Source organism: Recurvomyces mirabilis (genome assembly GCF_035927965.1).
Source record: "Recurvomyces mirabilis strain CCFEE 5264 chromosome Unknown scaffold_23, whole genome shotgun sequence".
In the NCBI taxonomy this organism is placed as follows: Eukaryota; Fungi; Ascomycota; class Dothideomycetes; order Mycosphaerellales; family Teratosphaeriaceae; genus Recurvomyces; species Recurvomyces mirabilis.
The window spans coordinates 273,079-290,878 of NW_027041957.1; the positions used below are offsets into that span (position 1 = coordinate 273,079).

Genomic DNA, 17,800 nt, shown 5'->3' on the forward strand with positions numbered 1-17,800 from the left:
GCTGTAGTATCACCATATGCGAGAGGGCTTGCTGCGGCAAGTGTTGATCCCTCAGAGCGTGCCTGAGGATCTGTTGACACGGGTGCTGTATGGTCGGCAGAATATGCACGATGAGTTGTCGAAGGCAAAGAGTTGCAAGAGATCAGATGAACACGACGGCAGCGGCCCGCGGCTGCAGCGATCGCAAGTATTCCATTTGTGGGTTTCAAGCTCCAAGCTCACGCCACAAGGATCATATCCTGAACATGGGCAAGAAAGATGAGGCGACGAACCGGGCGTCGACGTCAAGTCGCCGTGCCGTTGCAGATCGCCTCGGACGCTGACCGGACAAGCTGTTTGCCTGCGCGGGCTTGCAGAAGAAGCATGGGAAACGCGGCCACATGGTATTGGCACCTCCCACGCTACCACCTTTGTACGCCCTGTTGCGGACCCTTCAATCAACGGCATAAGAAGGTAGCCTTCTCCCGCATGCTCTTCTGCTCGCCTCACTCGAATATCCTGAGTTTGTCTCTTCAAAGCAAACAGTGTAACGAACCAACGTCTTTCGAAGTTCAGACACGTATCGAGACGCTATTGGCCTAGAGCCTTATTCGTCTCTTACTTGATCTGCACCTAACATGTCTACCACCAGCAACGGCTTTGCGAGGCAACTGGAGCTGGAACGGCAGGATATCTGGCGTACGCAATTTACAGACGAGGCTCGACAGATGGCATGGACTCAACGAAAGGCCGAACTCGTTGCGTTGCTAATGAGCGACACGGCTGAACATCAAGGCTTGCAGCAACGGACACATCTGGTTCTAGGCGCAAGGCAGGGATTGGACTCGAATGTAGGATCACTTAGCTACTGCTGGCTATCCATCTACTGACCTTGACCTAGTCTTCTGCACAACTCGGCACAAGCAACAGGAAACGACGGTCTTGTACTGGTCCGACTGGACGGGCAACAAAATCGATGGCAAGGTCTGCTTCAGCACAATGTCCCACCCAATACACCGGTCTTGACGCCACCCCTTTCAGTACTGGTCTCCACGCCCAACAGCAAGCACTCGTCTCGACATCTACGGGTGGACCGGCACTTGGCCAAGCTGACTGGAACGACTCTGGGCACCCGGCACCCGAGCACGTCGGCGACTACCAGGTCTACGATCCTAGATCGTACATCTCGAAGCTCACAACTAGCTCCGACTTATCGAGCGCAGCTGTAAAGAGACAACGAGTCAACTGCTCTGATGCATATCAGCAGCAGTTTCTCGATGTCTCGCTCGCATACAACCTATGGCCCCAATTACAAAACGGGGCTACGAGGTCACCCAGTATGTCGGGTCAGCCTTCGCAAAACTCATTTACCTCGAGTGAGGCAATGAGCCGACAAAGTAGTGTGACCACATCAACATCGATGACCTCGACGTCGATGGATGATGCCTTTGGCATGATGCGGGTTGAGTCGTCTGCCTCGCACTGCCCTTCGCATAGTACTCTCTCATTCGTTCATCCAATGCAAGACATTGATGCTTGTGCACAAGGTAACAGCGCTGAATTTCCAGCAAGTAGTCTCACGACTACTGCAACTCTTCATGGGGATGGTAGGCATGGTGATGAAAACTTGCTAAGCAATGTGGGCTTTGCCTTTGATGAGCAAGGCATTCCGTATGAGTCAAGCTTTTTCTTTCCTGCAAATGGGTATGACACCACAATGAGAGACTCACAGTATGATCATGAAGCCTGTAATATGGAGCGCACCGACTCTCAGCAAAGTACATCCTCTTCAACTTCGACGTCGTCCGCAGACGCCAAGGCTTCCGAGCGACGACGAAAGCATATCGAAAACGCGCAGCAGAAGATTGCACCAAGAAGTTTACCGGACGGACCAAAGTCGAAAGTCTCGGCGTCTACCGCTAATGGCAAACAAATATCGAAACACCAAGATCCAATGGTTCGGCAAAAGCAAGCCATTAGCAAGACACCTTATGTGCGACCAAGCCATCCTAAGCTATCTTGTACGCTATGTATAGCATACCCATCGGGCTTTAGAGGCGAACATGAGCTTCGCCGCCATTATGACCGCGCGCATGCTGAGACGCGCAAAGTCTGGATCTGTGTCGAGCCCACGACGCCGTCGAAAGAGGGTTGGTGGCCCACCAAACCCATCGGCATCTGCAAGCAATGCAAGCAGCAGAAGCAGTACAACGTCTACTACAACGCTGCCGCACATCTAAGAAGGGCGCACTTCTGTCCTCGCAAGCGTGGTCGGAAAGCCAGAGGCGAGGAACGCGAGAGTCGAGCCGGCAAAGCTGGTGGCGACTGGCCACCAATTGAATGGCTTAAAGCCAACGGCTGGCTAAAGGAGATCGAAGTCTTGTCAAGTCAGTTCTACACGTCACAAGTCTTGCCGTCGCAACACGATGATGAGCTACCTGACGACATGCTCAACGAGGACGAGGACTTTGAGTTTACTGCCGACTCTCACTTCGATATCCACGATGCAGCACTCGCAGCAGAGGGACTCGGTCTGCAGATCCCAGCCTTGCCACCCTATCAGCAAAGTGCAGACTTTTTCCTGGGCTATCTGACACCAATCGAGACTTCTGCCCAGATGTGCTTTCCCACAAACGCCTTCACCAACCTTCAAGCACCGGCCATGTCGCATACTGTAAGCGCTCCTCCAGTCCTGCCTTCTTCGACACTGTACAAAATGAATGGAACGATGTATGACTGTAACGGCATCGTATACTCCCCGGACACGCAGCACTTTCCGTAGGCGTGAGCACGATGTTATGGTTAAAAAGCGACAGGGGTGTGGTATTAGTCCCATTATGTATATACTTATGAGATATGAGTCTCGGACTATGTAAGCTGGTTGAACGAAAAAGCATCAATTTAACATTGCAGCCGATACTCTGCCCATGCGTTGTGTGATTTTGAAGGCTAAGGGCACGGCCAAATGTCCGTGCGTCGAGGGATGGTGAGGTCTTGAAGCGGTCCTTATAACGCATATCTACCATCACTCCTGCCACTCCATCAGACGCACCCCTCTCTATCATGCTGGCGCCATCCATAAGACTACTTCTCCATGATAAAAGGGCCTCTCAAGCAGTTTGACCGAGATGGCTAAGCTTGGTGGTTTCTGAAGACTCAGCGCGTCATGCAAGTGTAATGGGCGCAGCTCATTACGCATAGGCAAGGTAAGCATTGCATACCCACAGTACCAAGGTATTCATCAACAAGATGCTTCGTCTCTTCGTTCGTTCTGCTCGTGCACCCATCAGACCTTCCATTGCCACGGCATCGAAACCAGTATTTACGACTGTTCAGCGCGCAACAATGGCCGATACAAGTAGGTATCACTCTTGGCTCAGTCGTTCCGCCTATAATGATTTCACATAGGCAAACGAACCAACGAACAACTACAGGCCAGCGAGCTCTTCGGAGTCGGTCATATCACGGCCGTGGTGACCGGTGGAGGCACAGGTATTGGGTTGATGATTGCTCAGGCCCTTGTCACCAACGGAGCAAAGGTCTACATCACTGGTCGAAGGAAAGAAGTGCTTGAAGACACTGTCAAGCAGTACAATAATGGTGTAGGTAGCCTGCATGCTTTGCCTGGCGACGTGAGCAGTAAAGAGGGTGCGATTCAGCTGGCCAAGGACGTGCAAGAGAAGGAGCCGAGAGGCATACATTTGTTGGTGAACAATGCAGGTATCGCGAGAGATGACAACACGAAATTCTGTGTGTTGATCCGGCGCTACGCTCGTGAAAAGTACTAACATTCGCAGCCGTGAATGGCCAGCCCGACATGTCTGACGCTGAGGCTATCTCACAGCACTTCCTGAAGTCTGAGGAGCAGCAATGGCAGGACACTTTCCAGACGAATGTCTTCGGCCAGTTCTTCATGAGCATGGCTTTCCTGCCACTTCTCGCAAAAGGCCGTGAGATCACGCCGGGCTACACGAGCCAAATCGTGAATGTCTCTTCCATATCTGGCCAGATGAAAGGATCATCTAATGGACAATTCGCCTACGCTAGCAGTAAAGCCGCTTTCACACATATGAGCCGAATGTTGGCCACTACCTTCAAGGACACCAAGGTTCGTGTCAATGTGATTGCTCCCGGCATCTTCCCAAGTGAAATGACTACTGGTAAGAGTGATGAGGGAAATAAGAGCGAATTGTCGACGAAGATCGGCAACCCTGCTGGACGGGGTGGGCACGATAGCGACATGGCTGCCACGATTTTGTTCTTGGCTGGGAAAGGCGGCCTCTTTTGTGGGTGCAGCAACATTGCAATCTTCTGGTCGTGACGAACTAACGGTAATTCACAGACAATGAGCAGGTGCTCTACCCTGATGGAGGTAAGCAACCATTACAAATCGATTGCGACGTGTCATTCATGCTAATATTGCACTCAGGAAGTACTCTGGTGGCTCCTGCGTTCAAGTAGGCTGTATGATATTTTCGAGATCTCCACGAATGTAGAACAAAGAAGACATCATTCGACCGATGTGGCTGCACGTAACGCCCCGAATTCACTTCACACTACCAGATTGAAGACATCGATATACTGCACTTTGTGTGAGCTTTCGTCACACCCGAAAAGATAATGTCCTCGTGGTCCCGCAACATTTGAGATACATCTGTTCATTGAGAAGGTAGGTACAATAGACTTGCCACATCCGTCGAGGTCTCAAAGGAAACTCCGTCTACTTGCTATAGAGAGACAAAGCCATCGTATCAAGCAATGGAGGCAGCTGCTTCTATCTTGCTTGCTCGTAGCAAACAGCATCACATTCGAAATCAGACAGCCTACCATGGATGAAGAGCTTCGTCGAGCCTACCTTGAGGGCTACTCGTCAAAGAAGCTGTCACCTGCTGTGATATCCGGATCACGACTGGTTTTTGATACCTCAAAGCCGACCATGAACGCTCCAGTGGGCACCTCGACCGCGAAGAGAAGTTGGTCATTCATCTCGATCGCTGTATCGGGCCGTGGCTTGCCCTTGCTAGCCATAGCAGGACTGATATCCGTCGTTCTATTGACCCTGATCTTCCATCGGGATCGCATACTGGTCCGATTTAGTGACCTTGGACGATACCTGCGACAGAGATATGACGAATATGCACTAGTCAGTGGTACGTTACTCTCTCTAGAGCACAACTATACTAGCTTAAGAGTATGGACGAACGAGATGTGGCTATGTCTAAGATACAACGAGATGGGTGATAAGATTGCTCGTCTGACCGACAATATATATTTCCTGCCAGACAACATGCAGCGTATCATTTCACGAAACCTCAGCAAGACTGCACTGGCGGTGGCGCTCCTGTTCTGGTTCATCGGCGTTCATCCTCTTGACAGATCTGCTACAGTGGAGGTGCCGATGCACCAGCTCCCACCTCGTCTGGCGATGGGCGTCCCTTCATGGATCAGTCCACTCAGCCAGGGACGAAAGAAGTCAGGCAGCAACAGCCACCACCAGCGGGACACGGTGCCAGAGCGAGACATACTGATGGCGACAGACAGTTCGGACGACTTGGGGAAAGCGGCTGGCACAGATGTAATGGGTAATTTCGAGCTCTGGAGGACTATGCAGACAGTAGCTAGCAAGCAGGCCGATAAAAGTTTACACGACTCAAGTACAGCGGCGATCCAGGATGATAAACAATACGTTTCGACGACCACAATGATCCTCGAGTCGACCAAGACGATGAGCACTCTCGAGAGCGCGACAGACTACTGGGCACCACCGAAGAGCACGACTACGTTGCACAGAAATCAGACGATTTGGTGCAGGGTTTGCGAGCAATTTCACTGTTGCGAGCTACCGTACTGAAGCATCTCAGGACAGTCTCACAGGTCCAAAGTGCGGAGCTGTGGCTCATTGCTTTATCGATATTCATGTTCGAGGGCATTGCTGAGGCCTTAACAAGTCATTCTATATCGCAACGCCGTTGCCTTCAAGACGAAGCTCTATGCAGCCTGACTTTCACACCATCTCGAGGCCACATCGTGAGCCCGAGGGCTTTCCGCATCTGCCGCATTTCTTGCAGGTCCGTTGGCTCGATCTTATCGAATTTCTGCAAGAGCCTGATCAGCAGGTAGCTGGCTTCAGTCAACGCGAATTGTTGCCCGATGCCTAAAGTTAATGATTAGAACCCCTTTAACGTCCGACAGAAACGCTTGAACAACTGCTTTACTCACAGATTCGAGGACCGCCCAAGAAAGGCAGATACTGCCAGGCCGGTACTTTCTCTTCCCATCTTTCGGGCTTGAACTCGAGGGCGTCCTCACCCCAAAGATCTTTGCGACGCTGCATCAAGTAGACGGAGAAGGCAACGAATTGACCTTTGCGCACGGCGATAGGCGACTTGCCATCAGGGCCACCACCGGCTGGAAGAGTCGTATGCTTCATGGCTTGTCGAGAGTTGATCGGCACTAGCGGGTGAATACGCAAGACCTCGTTCAAAAAGTGCTGAAGATATCGACATCCTTTGATCTTGGCGAAAGTGATAGGGTCATTGGCCTTGAAGTCCGATAGTATAATCTGTCGAAGTTTAGACAAGATGTCCGGATGGAGTGCCAGACGCATGAAGCACCATCCAAGTAGACCAGCAGTGGTGTCTCGTCTGTTGCAATATCAGTCCCATATATCATAATCTCCATCTCCGTTCCTGCCACGCTGCTACTCACCCGGCGAAAAGGATTGCAAGTGTCTGATTGCGAAGCTCCTCCCTATCTTGTGTATCCGAAGCGAGACGAGCGAGTAGATTATCAGACTGACCTTCAATCTTCCCAGCTTTAGCACTCTCGATGGATTTATTCACATAGTATTCTGTGAAGTTCTGAACCCGTGCCACTGCTTTACGAAACTTGAAGCTGTCCATGACCCAGTACAGCGACGACATACGGATGCGCATGATGATCGTGTGACTAAGGATTTCGAAGTCGTCAAGGAATTGCTTCGACACGGCTTGAGCCCGGGCAGTCTCCATGCCTGCAGAACTCTCATGCTGAGCTGATCCAGCAGGCAATCTACTCGATTGCGAATCGACAGATTCACCAAAGAGGAAATCACTCGCTGTGTCAAGCTGAAAAAAAAAATCAGTTGTGAATTATGAAGTCTTTCTCTTTGGAAGCAGCGTCTCGCACTCACAGTAAAGCTGAAGTTCATAGGCTGCAGGTCTACGTTGCTGGTCCAGCCACTAGCATCTATCTCGCCCAGAGCAGATACATATACTTTGGCAGCTTTCTCCGTACTTTCGAGATCATTGATATTGTCCCTAGAGAACTGCGGTCTGAACAGTGCTCGCGAGTGGGCCCAGAATGGACCATCGCTAGTGAAGATGCTACGACCAAGGACTGGACCAAGCTGCAAATATCGAAGGTGTCCAGTACCGAAGTCTTCGAACTGAGTGGCGAGCATGCTTTGCAGATTTGCAGGCTCGATCGTAGTGATGACCTGTGATCCTTCGTGCATGGTACGCTGAACAGTTCCCACGCTGTTGGCAAAGTCGGCCGCAATGATATCATCCAGGATGTCTTCGCCGCTCTTCCTCAGGTTGAGGACTCTACGCAGTCGATCGAAGCGCCTGTACCATGGTCCCGAGAGATCAAGAGGAGGCTGACATCCATTCTGCTTGGCGAAGATCTGGAAGGACCGCTCGTTGATGTATGCGGTGGTCAGTCGATACAGCAGGTAGACTACTGTGAAGAGCACGATTGGCCTGAAGGCGAAGGTCGTCCAGTTCACGTCCTGCCAAGACGCCATTGCATCCTCCATTTTGATACGAGGAGCCTTTAAAGCGTAGTCCAGGCTTTCTGATAGGTGGACTATAGGGATGCGATCAGATCATGATGGGTGCCTGGGATCGTGGGCTGTTGATGGACACTAAGTAGTAAACATTCACCTGACCTTCCTATGTTACGCTCCCCACGAATTTGCGATCCTCGCATACGTTGCTGGACTAGAGATGACCTCGCGAGCTCGTTGCCGTCCGCGTGAGAAGGAAGCTTGGCACCAATCGGCAGCGGCCAAAGGACGAAGTACGGCCGTTCCGCTTCACGAACTGTCCCTTGTCTGAGTCTGAACATGGGACTACCATACGAGCTAGCCAACAGGAAGTGGTGGACTAGAGCACGGTGGATGACCTGGTTGTCTACTATACATGTTACAACTATACAAAGATGTGCTATCAGCACCACAGCGAATGCGAGGCAATAGCGAGCACTCTACGCCTGTGACGGCTCAGTCATAAAAACAAGCTTCAGGCTTGTGCACGCATATCTTCCCACTGCTGTTACTCTTCATAACAATCTTAGGATCGTCCTTACTGGCCTTCACGTCCTTCTTATCAACCTTCTTGCCCTTAGTAAGTATTTCTGTAACCTCGCCATCAACATATCTGTAGTCGACGTTAGCACACATTGTCGCAGTCCTTGCACGTTTCCGAGAGCTTACCCGGGCATGGCTTTCCAGACAATCTTCTGGCCCTTCTTAGGTAGACGATCTGCGGAGCCGCGAGGTGCCGGTTCTTCGGCGTCCATATGCTTGCTGCCGACCTTGCCCGGCGGAGCATTGCCGCCTTGACCATTTACTCCCGATTTCTGCTTCTTTCTAGAGCCAGCAGACTGTTTGGAGCTCTTGGCTTTCTTCCTCTTGTCACCAGCTTTAGCGCTCTCCGCATCGTTTTCGTCGTCTGCAGCATCGTCGGGGTCGTTAGCATCATCGTCTGCTCCCTTCTTAGCAACCTCGTCGTTGTCGTCCTGGTCGTCATCATCAATCTCCTCGCCGTCGTCAGACTGCTGGTCCTCGTTGCCTTCGTCATCATCAATCTCCTCGCCGTCGTCAGACTGCTGGTCCTCGTTGCCTTCATCATCATCTTCATCTTCATCTCCATCATTCGTCTTGTCCTCCTTCTCCTCAGCCTCCTTGTTGGCCTTCTTTCGACTCTGCTTCGCTTTCGATGTGTTTTCCACAAACTGCTTGCCAACCTTGCTACCCTCCTGCTTCTTGTCCTCGGTGGCGTGTTTCTCTTCCTCGGTCATCTTCTCCCATGCTTTCTTTGGCAAGTATCTCTTCTCGGTCCCATCCTGCTTCTTCGCACTGCCGGAGCCCTCCTTGGTCTGCCAATCTTCCTCGCCCCACCTGGTAAGATTCTTCTGACTTTCGTCCTTCTGCGACTTTTCGGTGTTGTAGTCACCACCGCGCTTTTTGTACTCGGACGCCATCATCTGTGCTTTGCGTGCGCTCCATTGTCCAGGTGCGCCACCCTTGTCGGACTCTTTGACCTCTTCCTTGACTTGGTCTCGAAGCTCAGGGTCAGTGTACTTCTCCTTTGGAGGCATAGTAGCGATATGTTAGGAGGATTTCAATTGCTGCAGCTTCGCGATCGAAGCTGTGTAATGAGGACAAATTGGCAAGACTGGAGTATATCAAACCTTGAAAGCACCCCGCCCATTCCATATGCATATTGCAATAGCTGGTCGGCAGAGCGTACATCGTCATCGATGCAAAGGCGATCACCGTTGAATTATGTCTTACTGACGACATGGATTTGTGGCTGGTGGGCGTTGGTTTGAAGATGTCTGAGATCGGATGCTTCCCATCTCGGCATAGAAACGTGTCGCTAGACCCAATGCAGCAATCCATCCACAATATCCTTTTCGATTGGCAGTCGCGAATATAAGAGCTACGTCCTCGTATCAACCCTCCGTTGTACGAGCAAGACTGCTACTCATGGCATTCTACTCTGCTAGATTAGCCGCCTCAGCGAGACATTCTCTAGCTTAGATTCGGATGACAAGCAGTCACACGATCGATTTTCGTACGGATACACCAAGACGAGCTTGCTTCTACGGAGAGCTTGAGTGTGGTCAACATTGCGCTAACCATGACATGTCGCCTTACCATGCTGGACGAATACCCTAGATGGCACATCCAAATCTGCCGATAGGCCCGTCATTACGGAGCTGTACCATCGAAACGATTAGGCCAACAGGAGAGCATGGTGACCGACTCATGTACTACCACAACGCTTGGTGTGTCGACCTTAGCCTGTAACTTGCAGCACCGGTGACAATTCCGCCATGGCATGAAAGAGCGACCTGCTTCCCTGGCGCTTTTTGGTAGTTGCAGACTAATACATATGGATCGTGCCGACGCATGGAAGTTCCGTCCTTCGTCAAGTTGGTCTAGTGTGATCATACAAGTGTCTGCTGCCAGCTTAAGAATTCGTGTCATAGACTGAGATACCAGGGACAACTAGACTGTGTCGTGGACGATTTCTTGAACGACAAGACACAAGGACTGGGCGAGGATGTCCTGGACTGTGCGACTGCAAAGATCGGTAGAGGTATAAGCGATGGCGACGTCGAAGTGGGCGTCAAGAGCCGGGGATTTGAAGTTAGAAGTGGCAATCCGCGTCAGACCGAGAAACCGTGCGGCGCATGATCTCAAGCAGTGCACGGGCCAGAAGAATGCCAACAGAGATCACTTTGAGTTACATTGTGGTCCGCTCAACTCCTGACCAGGACAACTTCGTCGTTCGGCGACCGTTCGTGTCTGTCGAATTGCACATCGAACTAAGCTAGGTCGGGTGTGTACCTTTCTGATGAGCTCAGTATCCATACCGGAAGATGTTGCTGCATGTTCAGCAACGGTAATCTCGACACTGGTTCCATGAGCTGCGGCCGATGAGGGCCAACACAACAACAGCATGAACGGCTCATCCGAGCACGTGCGTCTGATGCTTCCAGGTCAATCACAATGGTAATATTGTACTCTTGCTGTAGAAGCTTACATAAGAGGCAATGTCCTTGGGTCTGTAGTGGAGTGAGTGAACGGCAGCGATCTGTTCAGATGTGCTCAGTATCCTAGGGCGTACTCAATCCTCTCACTAGAACCAACTCCTTTCCCTTTTATATCAACAGGCTCGCCTAATAAAAGAGCAAGCCGGGCATGATGTTGACGGATAATGATATTCGAGATGGCGCAGAACATGATATATTTGCTAGAGATCTGCTGGACACATATTATCATGCAGTATGGCGTCGGTCATGCAGAAGGTGGGTGACGTTGCTCGAAGTGCCACGCCGACATAAGACTTGGCCAATGAGAAGCTTCCGGCCTGCCGAAGCTTGAATCCTTCCCGCTGAACCTTGACTTCCTTGTGCTTTACATGCATCTAATATGCATATAACCTCGTCAGGAACAAGACAGGTGCCCACGTGCAGTCGTGTGTTCGCGATAAGCAACGTCATCCGTTTCGCCATGAAACAAAGAGCGTCAAACGAGCGCGTCACGAACCTCGGCCAAACGAGCACAAACTTGCTTTATGCACAACGGCCAGCCCGATCTTCAAGGCGCAGAGCCGTCGAAGCATCCGGCGTACCTACCTGTATTGGGTAGCTGTTCGGTCGAGCACATAAAGGAAGTCGGAGGTGCATGTGGACCGACCTGCAGCATGCTCATTGCCGATTTTCCGATACGCTCTAGCCAGTAGCCGCCATCCAGAAGCGCCTAGCCATGTTTGCTTGAGACGAAGGCAGCTGCTTTCCACGGGCACATGGTGCCTTCTTCGTGTTTGAGGCGGTGACTGGTCAGTAGGGTAATGACGTGACTCGGTCTTTCTCTTGCCTGAAAATGTAGTCAGCAGGTTTGTGGACGTTCTGCCCACGTATATCTCATGCTCTGTTGCTCCCACTTTTCACCCCATTTCTCACTGCGAGATCACAATTCAAACTTTTATCCAAAAAGCAACACAAACGCAAATATGACAAATGACCTCAGCCAGCTGAAGCGGACGAAGCTCATCGTCAACCCGAAGCACCAGCGCAATGGCTTGAAGAACTACCTTGGTGCTCTGAGCCGCTGTAAGTAATTGGGGAGTGATCAAGCCCATCTCATCCTCGGCTGACAGTCATGCCTAGTCAAGTTCAGCCCGACCGTGGAAGGCCCATACGCGATGGTGGCACAAATGCACCAGCGTGGCAATGCCGCCATCTTTCAGAAGACAGGGAAGAGTGTCGGCGGCAAGATGCACGTTGGTGGCCATGTCCTCACCAAGAAGGATGCGTCTGGGCAGACCGGAGAGGTCCCCGTATGTGTCGTTTCGCAGAGCTTGAGTGAGCAATGACTGACAAGCAATAGGCGACCGACGTTGAGCAGAACTCTGAGTACCTTTGCCCCGTCCAGATTGGTACACCTGCTCAGACCTTGACGTTGGATTTCGACACCGGCTCTGCCGATCTCTGGGTCTTCTCCACCGAGCTTCCTGCAGCAGACCAGAACAGTGGCGGAACCAAGCACACCTTGTTCGACCCATCAAAGAGTTCTACCTGGAAAGCTCAGAGCGGCAGCACCTGGAACATCTGTGAGTGAAACCTTTGCGGTTCATCATCTGTTGAGCAAAGCTGACTTCAATTCTTAGCCTACGGTGATGGCAGCAGTGCCAGTGGCGATGTCGGAACAGACACCATCTCACTCAGCGGCTTGACAGTGACCAACCAAGCTATCGAGCTCGCAAAGGTGCTGAGCAGTGAATTCGCATCAGGCCAAGGTGACGGTCTGCTTGGTCTTGCATTCGGCTCCATCAACACCGTCCAGCCGACTCAAGTTGCCACACCCGTGGAGAACATGATCTCCCAGCAGGACATTCCACAGAACGCCGAGCTCTTTACTGCCTGGTTGGGCGATACTACCGACAGCAGCTTCTACACATTTGGCTTCATCGACCAGACTGCATTGGGCAGTGCCACGCCTGCGTACACTGCTATCGACAATTCTCAAGGCTTCTGGCAATTCCCGTCAGCCACCGCTACCGTCAATGGCAAGGCTATCCAGCGCTCCGGCAACACCTCTATCGCCGACACTGGCACTACCCTTTGTCTTGTCGATGACGCTCTGTGCCAGGCTTTCTATGGCCAAATCCAGGGCGCGAAGCAGGATCAGTCGCAGCAGGGTTGGGTCTTCCCTACCTCCGCCGCATCGTCGCTGCCTACTCTCCAGCTCGCCATCGGCGACACTTATTTCGCTGTCAATCCTGCAGACATCGCATTCCAAGATCTTGGCAATGGCACGACTTACGGCGGTCTCCAGTCCCGTGGCTCCATGACCATGGACATCTACGGAGATGTTTTCCTCCGTTCAGTGTACGCCATCTTCGACCAGGGCAACACCCGCTTCGGATGTGTCCAGCGGGCAGCTTCTGGATCGAGCACTTCCAACGGCACGCCTGTATCTGGTGGCTCCGGATCATCCGGCAGCACTCAGCCCACCACAGGCGGTGGTTCCGGCGCCAATCAGCCTCCCACTGGCGGCTCTTCTGGCTCGGGTGCTGGTTCCGGCTCTAACCAGCCGGCCAGCGGTGGTTCCGGAAGCACTCAGCCAACCACTGGAGGCTCGTCCGGTAGTGAGCAGCATCGTAAGCATCATCATCACCACAAGCATGGGGATAGCAACAAGCAGGAGCTTTAACTGTGTTCTATTGTGAAGTGTAGACTGGTCATGTCGAGAATGCTGTGTATCGTGCTTTGTAAGCATGACTGAGCATGGCAATGGCTGATGACGGGACATCAGCTCCGATGGAACTGCAGGAGGATTTCTTGTTGACATTGAACGAGTGCGAACAACAGAATAATGAATATGCACATTTGTCAGAGCTTATCGCCTGACTTGCGACCATTGATGACCAGCTTCGACATATGTATAGCTCAATATAGCAACGAACAACATACGTTTGATCATCGCCCTGTCATGCTTTTCATTTTATTCGCCTTTTCTCAAGGTAGGACGGAAACGCTTCCTGCCTACCAGGATGTAGTAGAGTATTGAGAAGATAATGACCACGCCGAAGATCAATATCGCCCAGTTCATTGTCGCTGGAGTGACTTGTGCACTCGGAGGAAAGCTGTAGAGTGTGTCAGCAGATGTTGGTATCCATGATAGTATGTGGATGCTTACGGTGCTAACACCATAATTGGAGCCATGGTGCACAAAGCCAGGATGTTGATGATCAGTCCAGCACGACCAAGCGAGAAGCGCTCCTTAGGTAGACCAGACCCTCTCACTCTATGCCATATCACGCAGGATATTGTGATCACATATGAGCACGTGAGCGACAGAGACACCAAAGAGATGATAGCATTGAAACCGACTGCAGAGCCAAAGTTGACGCAAGTAATGACGAACGTCGCAGCAATGACAGTCCAGAGAGCAGTCTGGGGCGTCTCGGCATCCGGTACATCCTTGAGCTTGTGTGACCAGGGCAGCCCGTCGTCTCGTGCGAAAGCCCAGATCTGGCGGCAGGCCGTGGCAGTCTCTGAAATCTGCGAGGAGAGGAAGCACAATATGAACGGCAGCAGCATAAGGACTGTACCGACTTTGCTTTGGGTGGAGTTGTAGAATATCGTGACGAACGGTGCTTGTGTGCCATTGCTGAGCACCTCGTCCAGATCGCCTGCACAGAAGATTACTGTCACTCCTGCTATAAAGCCCATAGCTGCGTTGACAGCGTATGAGATCATGAGCGACCATGGGATCGTGAATGAAGCGTCTTTGGCGTTCTCAGCTGTTAAGATCAGTCATCGATCAAGCACAGCGGCCGCTTCCTTGCTTACTCCTGTGGACAAGGTTAGGGCACTTCTTCTGGACAGGGTGAATGGTACTTGTTTGACTTACATGTGGACAGCGCTATCGTAACCGAGCAACCTATGGCAAGCCAAGGTCAGTATGAGATCGCATGTGCTCAAACCAAAGAGTCATTTCAGTGTAGAGAGTCATGATCGGACGTACCCACTGCAGGCTGTCAAGACGCCGATTAGTGTAGCTCCTCCGTCGTTCACCCAGCCTCCGCCATTGTTGAAGGTCAGCAGAACATCTTCGGCATCGCCAATCGGAGAAGTCGTCCACAGAACAACGATGAAGGCCACCCAGCTCACTACGTGGATGACTACCATGATACCTTCTAGCGCGGGAAACTGTCGAGACAGCTGGCCATTGAATAGACCACCGATAATCAAAGCGACCAGAGCAAATATGGTCGGAAACCACTGGCTGTTCGCGGCCGATGATTCCGGATGGTAGATCAGAACAGCATCGTGAATTAGGTTACCAATGATGACACCGCAGCCAGCGAGATATCCGAGCCAAGCGAGACTACAGAGCCAGCCAACACAGTAGCTGATAGGTATCCGGAACTTGTGAGGAGCGCACCTGGAGATTCAGGGAGAAGAGGTTAGCTAGACTCACGCAAAACATTGGTGTGATGTGGGCTTTCGCTCTCGGATAGAATAAGGTAGCCGGGTGCTCGTGAGAAGGGGCGGGACCTAGCAGCACGAAAAGGTCGAAGGGTGCGAAATTTGAGTGATGACTTACTATTTCGCTGTCAGCATGGCTACAAAAATCATCTGCTTCCTCGGATATCGAACCTGCGCCACCCATTGGTACTGGCCTGAGCTAGATTATTAGCGAGAATTCGTCACTATCTCACGAAGGGCTGTGGAAGCCAGTCTGTACCTCCTGCCGTTGGATATCTGTACTCCTAGTTAACGAAATTCAAGCCTGTGGAGTCCGATGTAGACTCACGAGGAGCTCAGCTCCGCTAATGAAAGATAGGTGAAGCCAAAGGCAATCATGCCATAGATGTAGGTGAAGAAGTAGCCTCCGGTGCCACCATTCTGTAAGGCGAAGCTGAACCTGTACACATATGATTGTTAGCAACTTTACAGTGTGGCGTAGCATTCACAAGAACTCTCCTGGCAAGAACTCACGTTGCGAGTGTGTTCTGCCAGCACATCACAACGGTACTTGCAAAGCCCACCATAGCGACGAACTTGAATCGTCGTTTGAATGTTGGCTCGATGCCAAAAAGACCCATTTCTCGGACATCGTGGGCGGTTGGCTGGAAATCATGTTTAAGATGGTCGAACTCCAATGCGAGGACTTCGTCGTCGATAAGGTGTGGCTTGCCATTGCGCATCGGGACATCCTGGAAAGTAGCCATCTCAAGCGTCGGACGTGTGTGCTGCACAGCCGGTACCTTGTCGAGCGAGAGGTTCTGAAGTTAAGCGTGAGTTGACCAGCCTGCAGGAATCTTGAGTAGTCGTTGAGACCAGTGTCTGCAGCTGTGCGGCACAGCTTCCACATATAATCCTAGAAGGAAGGTCCATCTGTCTCGCTTATGCCTCATATCTTATCCTCGCCTTAGCTGCCTTAGTTACATGCACAGACCAGAGCTACGAACCGTTCCTCTGGGTCTATCAATCAGGAGCTGTGACAGATCGGCAGCGCCGTGCCTGAACGACAGGTATTTGAGAGCATGGCAACGTGTGCCGCAATATACAGTCAGGTCGCTCATTTGACGCAAAAGCTATCGGTGCAAGACACGGCATTTGCTGTTCGCCAGGGTTCTAAGATAACTCGGATTGTACCTTGACCGTGCGTGTGAGTAAGAGCATCAAGAGCTCTGTTCGAGTCCCAATGCCAGCCTCCCAACGACGACCCTTTGGTCTTCGATAGTCTGGTCCTGGTCGATTGCACGATAGTACTCGTCCTCATCCTGCAAACATCAACCCGAAACTTCTATGGGCCGTCCACCATACACGCAATGGACAGATACAGACCATTCTGGCCCAGTCGTGATCACCACGATCCTATGTCTCATCTACTGGATAGTGCCTGGTCTTGGACAGCAGATAGCCAACTTTGGTCACCGCAGCTTCTTCCCTTGGGCGGATGGCCTGTACTTGGCAAGCATGGTATGTACACCAGTTCAGACGGCTCCAAATATCGCTGAGTGATACGTTACAATTGGTCGGCTTCATGCAATCGATCCTGGTACTGGTCGCGGCCTCCCAGGGACTTGGTAAAGCCAGTCGAGTCCTCGACACCTCTAATGCCTCGAGAGCACTACAGGTCTGACCTTGTACCATCCCGAACGTCCAAATGCTGAAGATGAGTAGCTCTACCACGCAAGTAACATCCTTTACGTCGTAGTGCTTGGCCTTGCGAAATGTTCGGCAATCTGCTCTATCATCAGCTTAACGGTTGTGAATCGAGGCCCGATACAACAGGCACCAGTCACGCAGAAGATTGTGTTCGGTGTTGTCATAGCAATAGCAGGTGCATGGACAATTAGTTCAGCGGCGGCACTCAGCTCACAGTGCACCAATGTCTCATTGTCCAGCGCAGTCCTGGCAGGCTGCGACGGAATGGTATGAGTGTGTGGTTCTGTACATGAGTAGCGATGCTGACCTGTCGGATCAGACGCCGATTTGGATCGGCATTGCCATCGCAGACGGTGTGACCGACTGTGCTGTAGCGGCGTTTGCAGCTCGTATCATCTGGTCGACAAAAGCTCGGCGACGAATCAAGCTTTTATGGCTCACACCTTTCTACCTAAGGCTCAGGTCAGTACGCTATTCGTGAGCTCGTTGCGTCCTGATAGTATACTGATGAGAAAATTCCCAAGCGCTGTGGTACTTTCTGGATCACGACTGGCAACATTTCACTTCCAAGACATCAAGGAAGACCCTACCATGGCGCCTTGGCTCTTCGTGGCTTTGTCGCAGACGCACATCTTCGTGTCAATGATCTCCACGGGTCTTCCTGCCCTGAAAAGAGCAGTACTGGACCTAGGAACAAACTTTGGAGTAGACGAGACTCAGACTGGCTCGAGGAAAGGGTACACGTTGTCCTCCTTGGCTAAGCGAAGTTGCGCAGGCCAGGGAGCTGAAGATGGGCAGATGCTATTTCCATACTCAGGACGTAGATCGGAGGGTCCGAGTACCTCTGTCGTGTTCGGGA

At 51.7% G+C, this 17,800-nt stretch overlaps 8 protein-coding genes across 8 annotated transcripts; 5 read left to right on the plus strand and 3 right to left on the minus strand.

The window, feature by feature from the left end:
- Positions 1-617: 617 nt before the first annotated feature.
- On the plus strand, positions 618-2,761 carry LTS14_008012 (uncharacterized protein; the record flags this gene model as incomplete). The annotated part of the gene is made up of 2 exons (XM_064840700.1): positions 618-830; positions 881-2,761. 2 exons carry the CDS (start codon positions 618-620, stop codon positions 2,759-2,761), a joined length of 2,094 nt encoding a protein of 697 aa, XP_064691731.1.
- A 563-nt stretch (positions 2,762-3,324) lies between these two features.
- LTS14_008013 (uncharacterized protein) lies at positions 3,325-3,767 on the plus strand (the record flags this gene model as incomplete). Its single annotated transcript, XM_064840701.1, has 2 exons — positions 3,325-3,337; positions 3,388-3,767. The coding sequence occupies 2 exons, from the start codon at positions 3,325-3,327 to the stop codon at positions 3,765-3,767; spliced, it is 393 nt and encodes a 130-aa protein (XP_064691732.1).
- A 29-nt stretch (positions 3,768-3,796) lies between these two features.
- LTS14_008014 (uncharacterized protein) lies at positions 3,797-4,440 on the plus strand (the record flags this gene model as incomplete). Its single annotated transcript, XM_064840702.1, has 3 exons — positions 3,797-4,265; positions 4,322-4,351; positions 4,409-4,440. 3 exons carry the CDS (start codon positions 3,797-3,799, stop codon positions 4,438-4,440), a joined length of 531 nt encoding a protein of 176 aa, XP_064691733.1.
- Positions 4,441-4,807: 367 nt separating this feature from the next.
- Positions 4,808-5,830, plus strand: LTS14_008015 (uncharacterized protein; the record flags this gene model as incomplete). The annotated part of the gene is made up of 1 exon (XM_064840703.1): positions 4,808-5,830. The coding sequence occupies one exon, from the start codon at positions 4,808-4,810 to the stop codon at positions 5,828-5,830; it is 1,023 nt and encodes a 340-aa protein (XP_064691734.1).
- Positions 5,831-5,954: 124 nt separating this feature from the next.
- Positions 5,955-7,777, minus strand: LTS14_008016 (uncharacterized protein; the record flags this gene model as incomplete). The annotated part of the gene is made up of 4 exons (XM_064840704.1): positions 5,955-6,133; positions 6,199-6,623; positions 6,688-7,085; positions 7,151-7,777. The coding sequence occupies 4 exons, from the start codon at positions 7,775-7,777 to the stop codon at positions 5,955-5,957; spliced, it is 1,629 nt and encodes a 542-aa protein (XP_064691735.1).
- Positions 7,778-8,242: 465 nt separating this feature from the next.
- On the minus strand, positions 8,243-9,342 carry LTS14_008017 (uncharacterized protein; the record flags this gene model as incomplete). Its single annotated transcript, XM_064840705.1, has 2 exons — positions 8,243-8,399; positions 8,456-9,342. The coding sequence occupies 2 exons, from the start codon at positions 9,340-9,342 to the stop codon at positions 8,243-8,245; spliced, it is 1,044 nt and encodes a 347-aa protein (XP_064691736.1).
- Positions 9,343-11,768: 2,426 nt separating this feature from the next.
- LTS14_008018 (uncharacterized protein) lies at positions 11,769-13,471 on the plus strand (the record flags this gene model as incomplete). Its single annotated transcript, XM_064840706.1, has 4 exons — positions 11,769-11,868; positions 11,926-12,095; positions 12,146-12,368; positions 12,426-13,471. 4 exons carry the CDS (start codon positions 11,769-11,771, stop codon positions 13,469-13,471), a joined length of 1,539 nt encoding a protein of 512 aa, XP_064691737.1.
- A 291-nt stretch (positions 13,472-13,762) lies between these two features.
- Positions 13,763-15,998, minus strand: LTS14_008019 (uncharacterized protein; the record flags this gene model as incomplete). Its single annotated transcript, XM_064840707.1, has 5 exons — positions 13,763-13,904; positions 13,958-14,564; positions 14,793-15,208; positions 15,581-15,691; positions 15,766-15,998. 5 exons carry the CDS (start codon positions 15,996-15,998, stop codon positions 13,763-13,765), a joined length of 1,509 nt encoding a protein of 502 aa, XP_064691738.1.
- Positions 15,999-17,800: the final 1,802 nt, after the last annotated feature.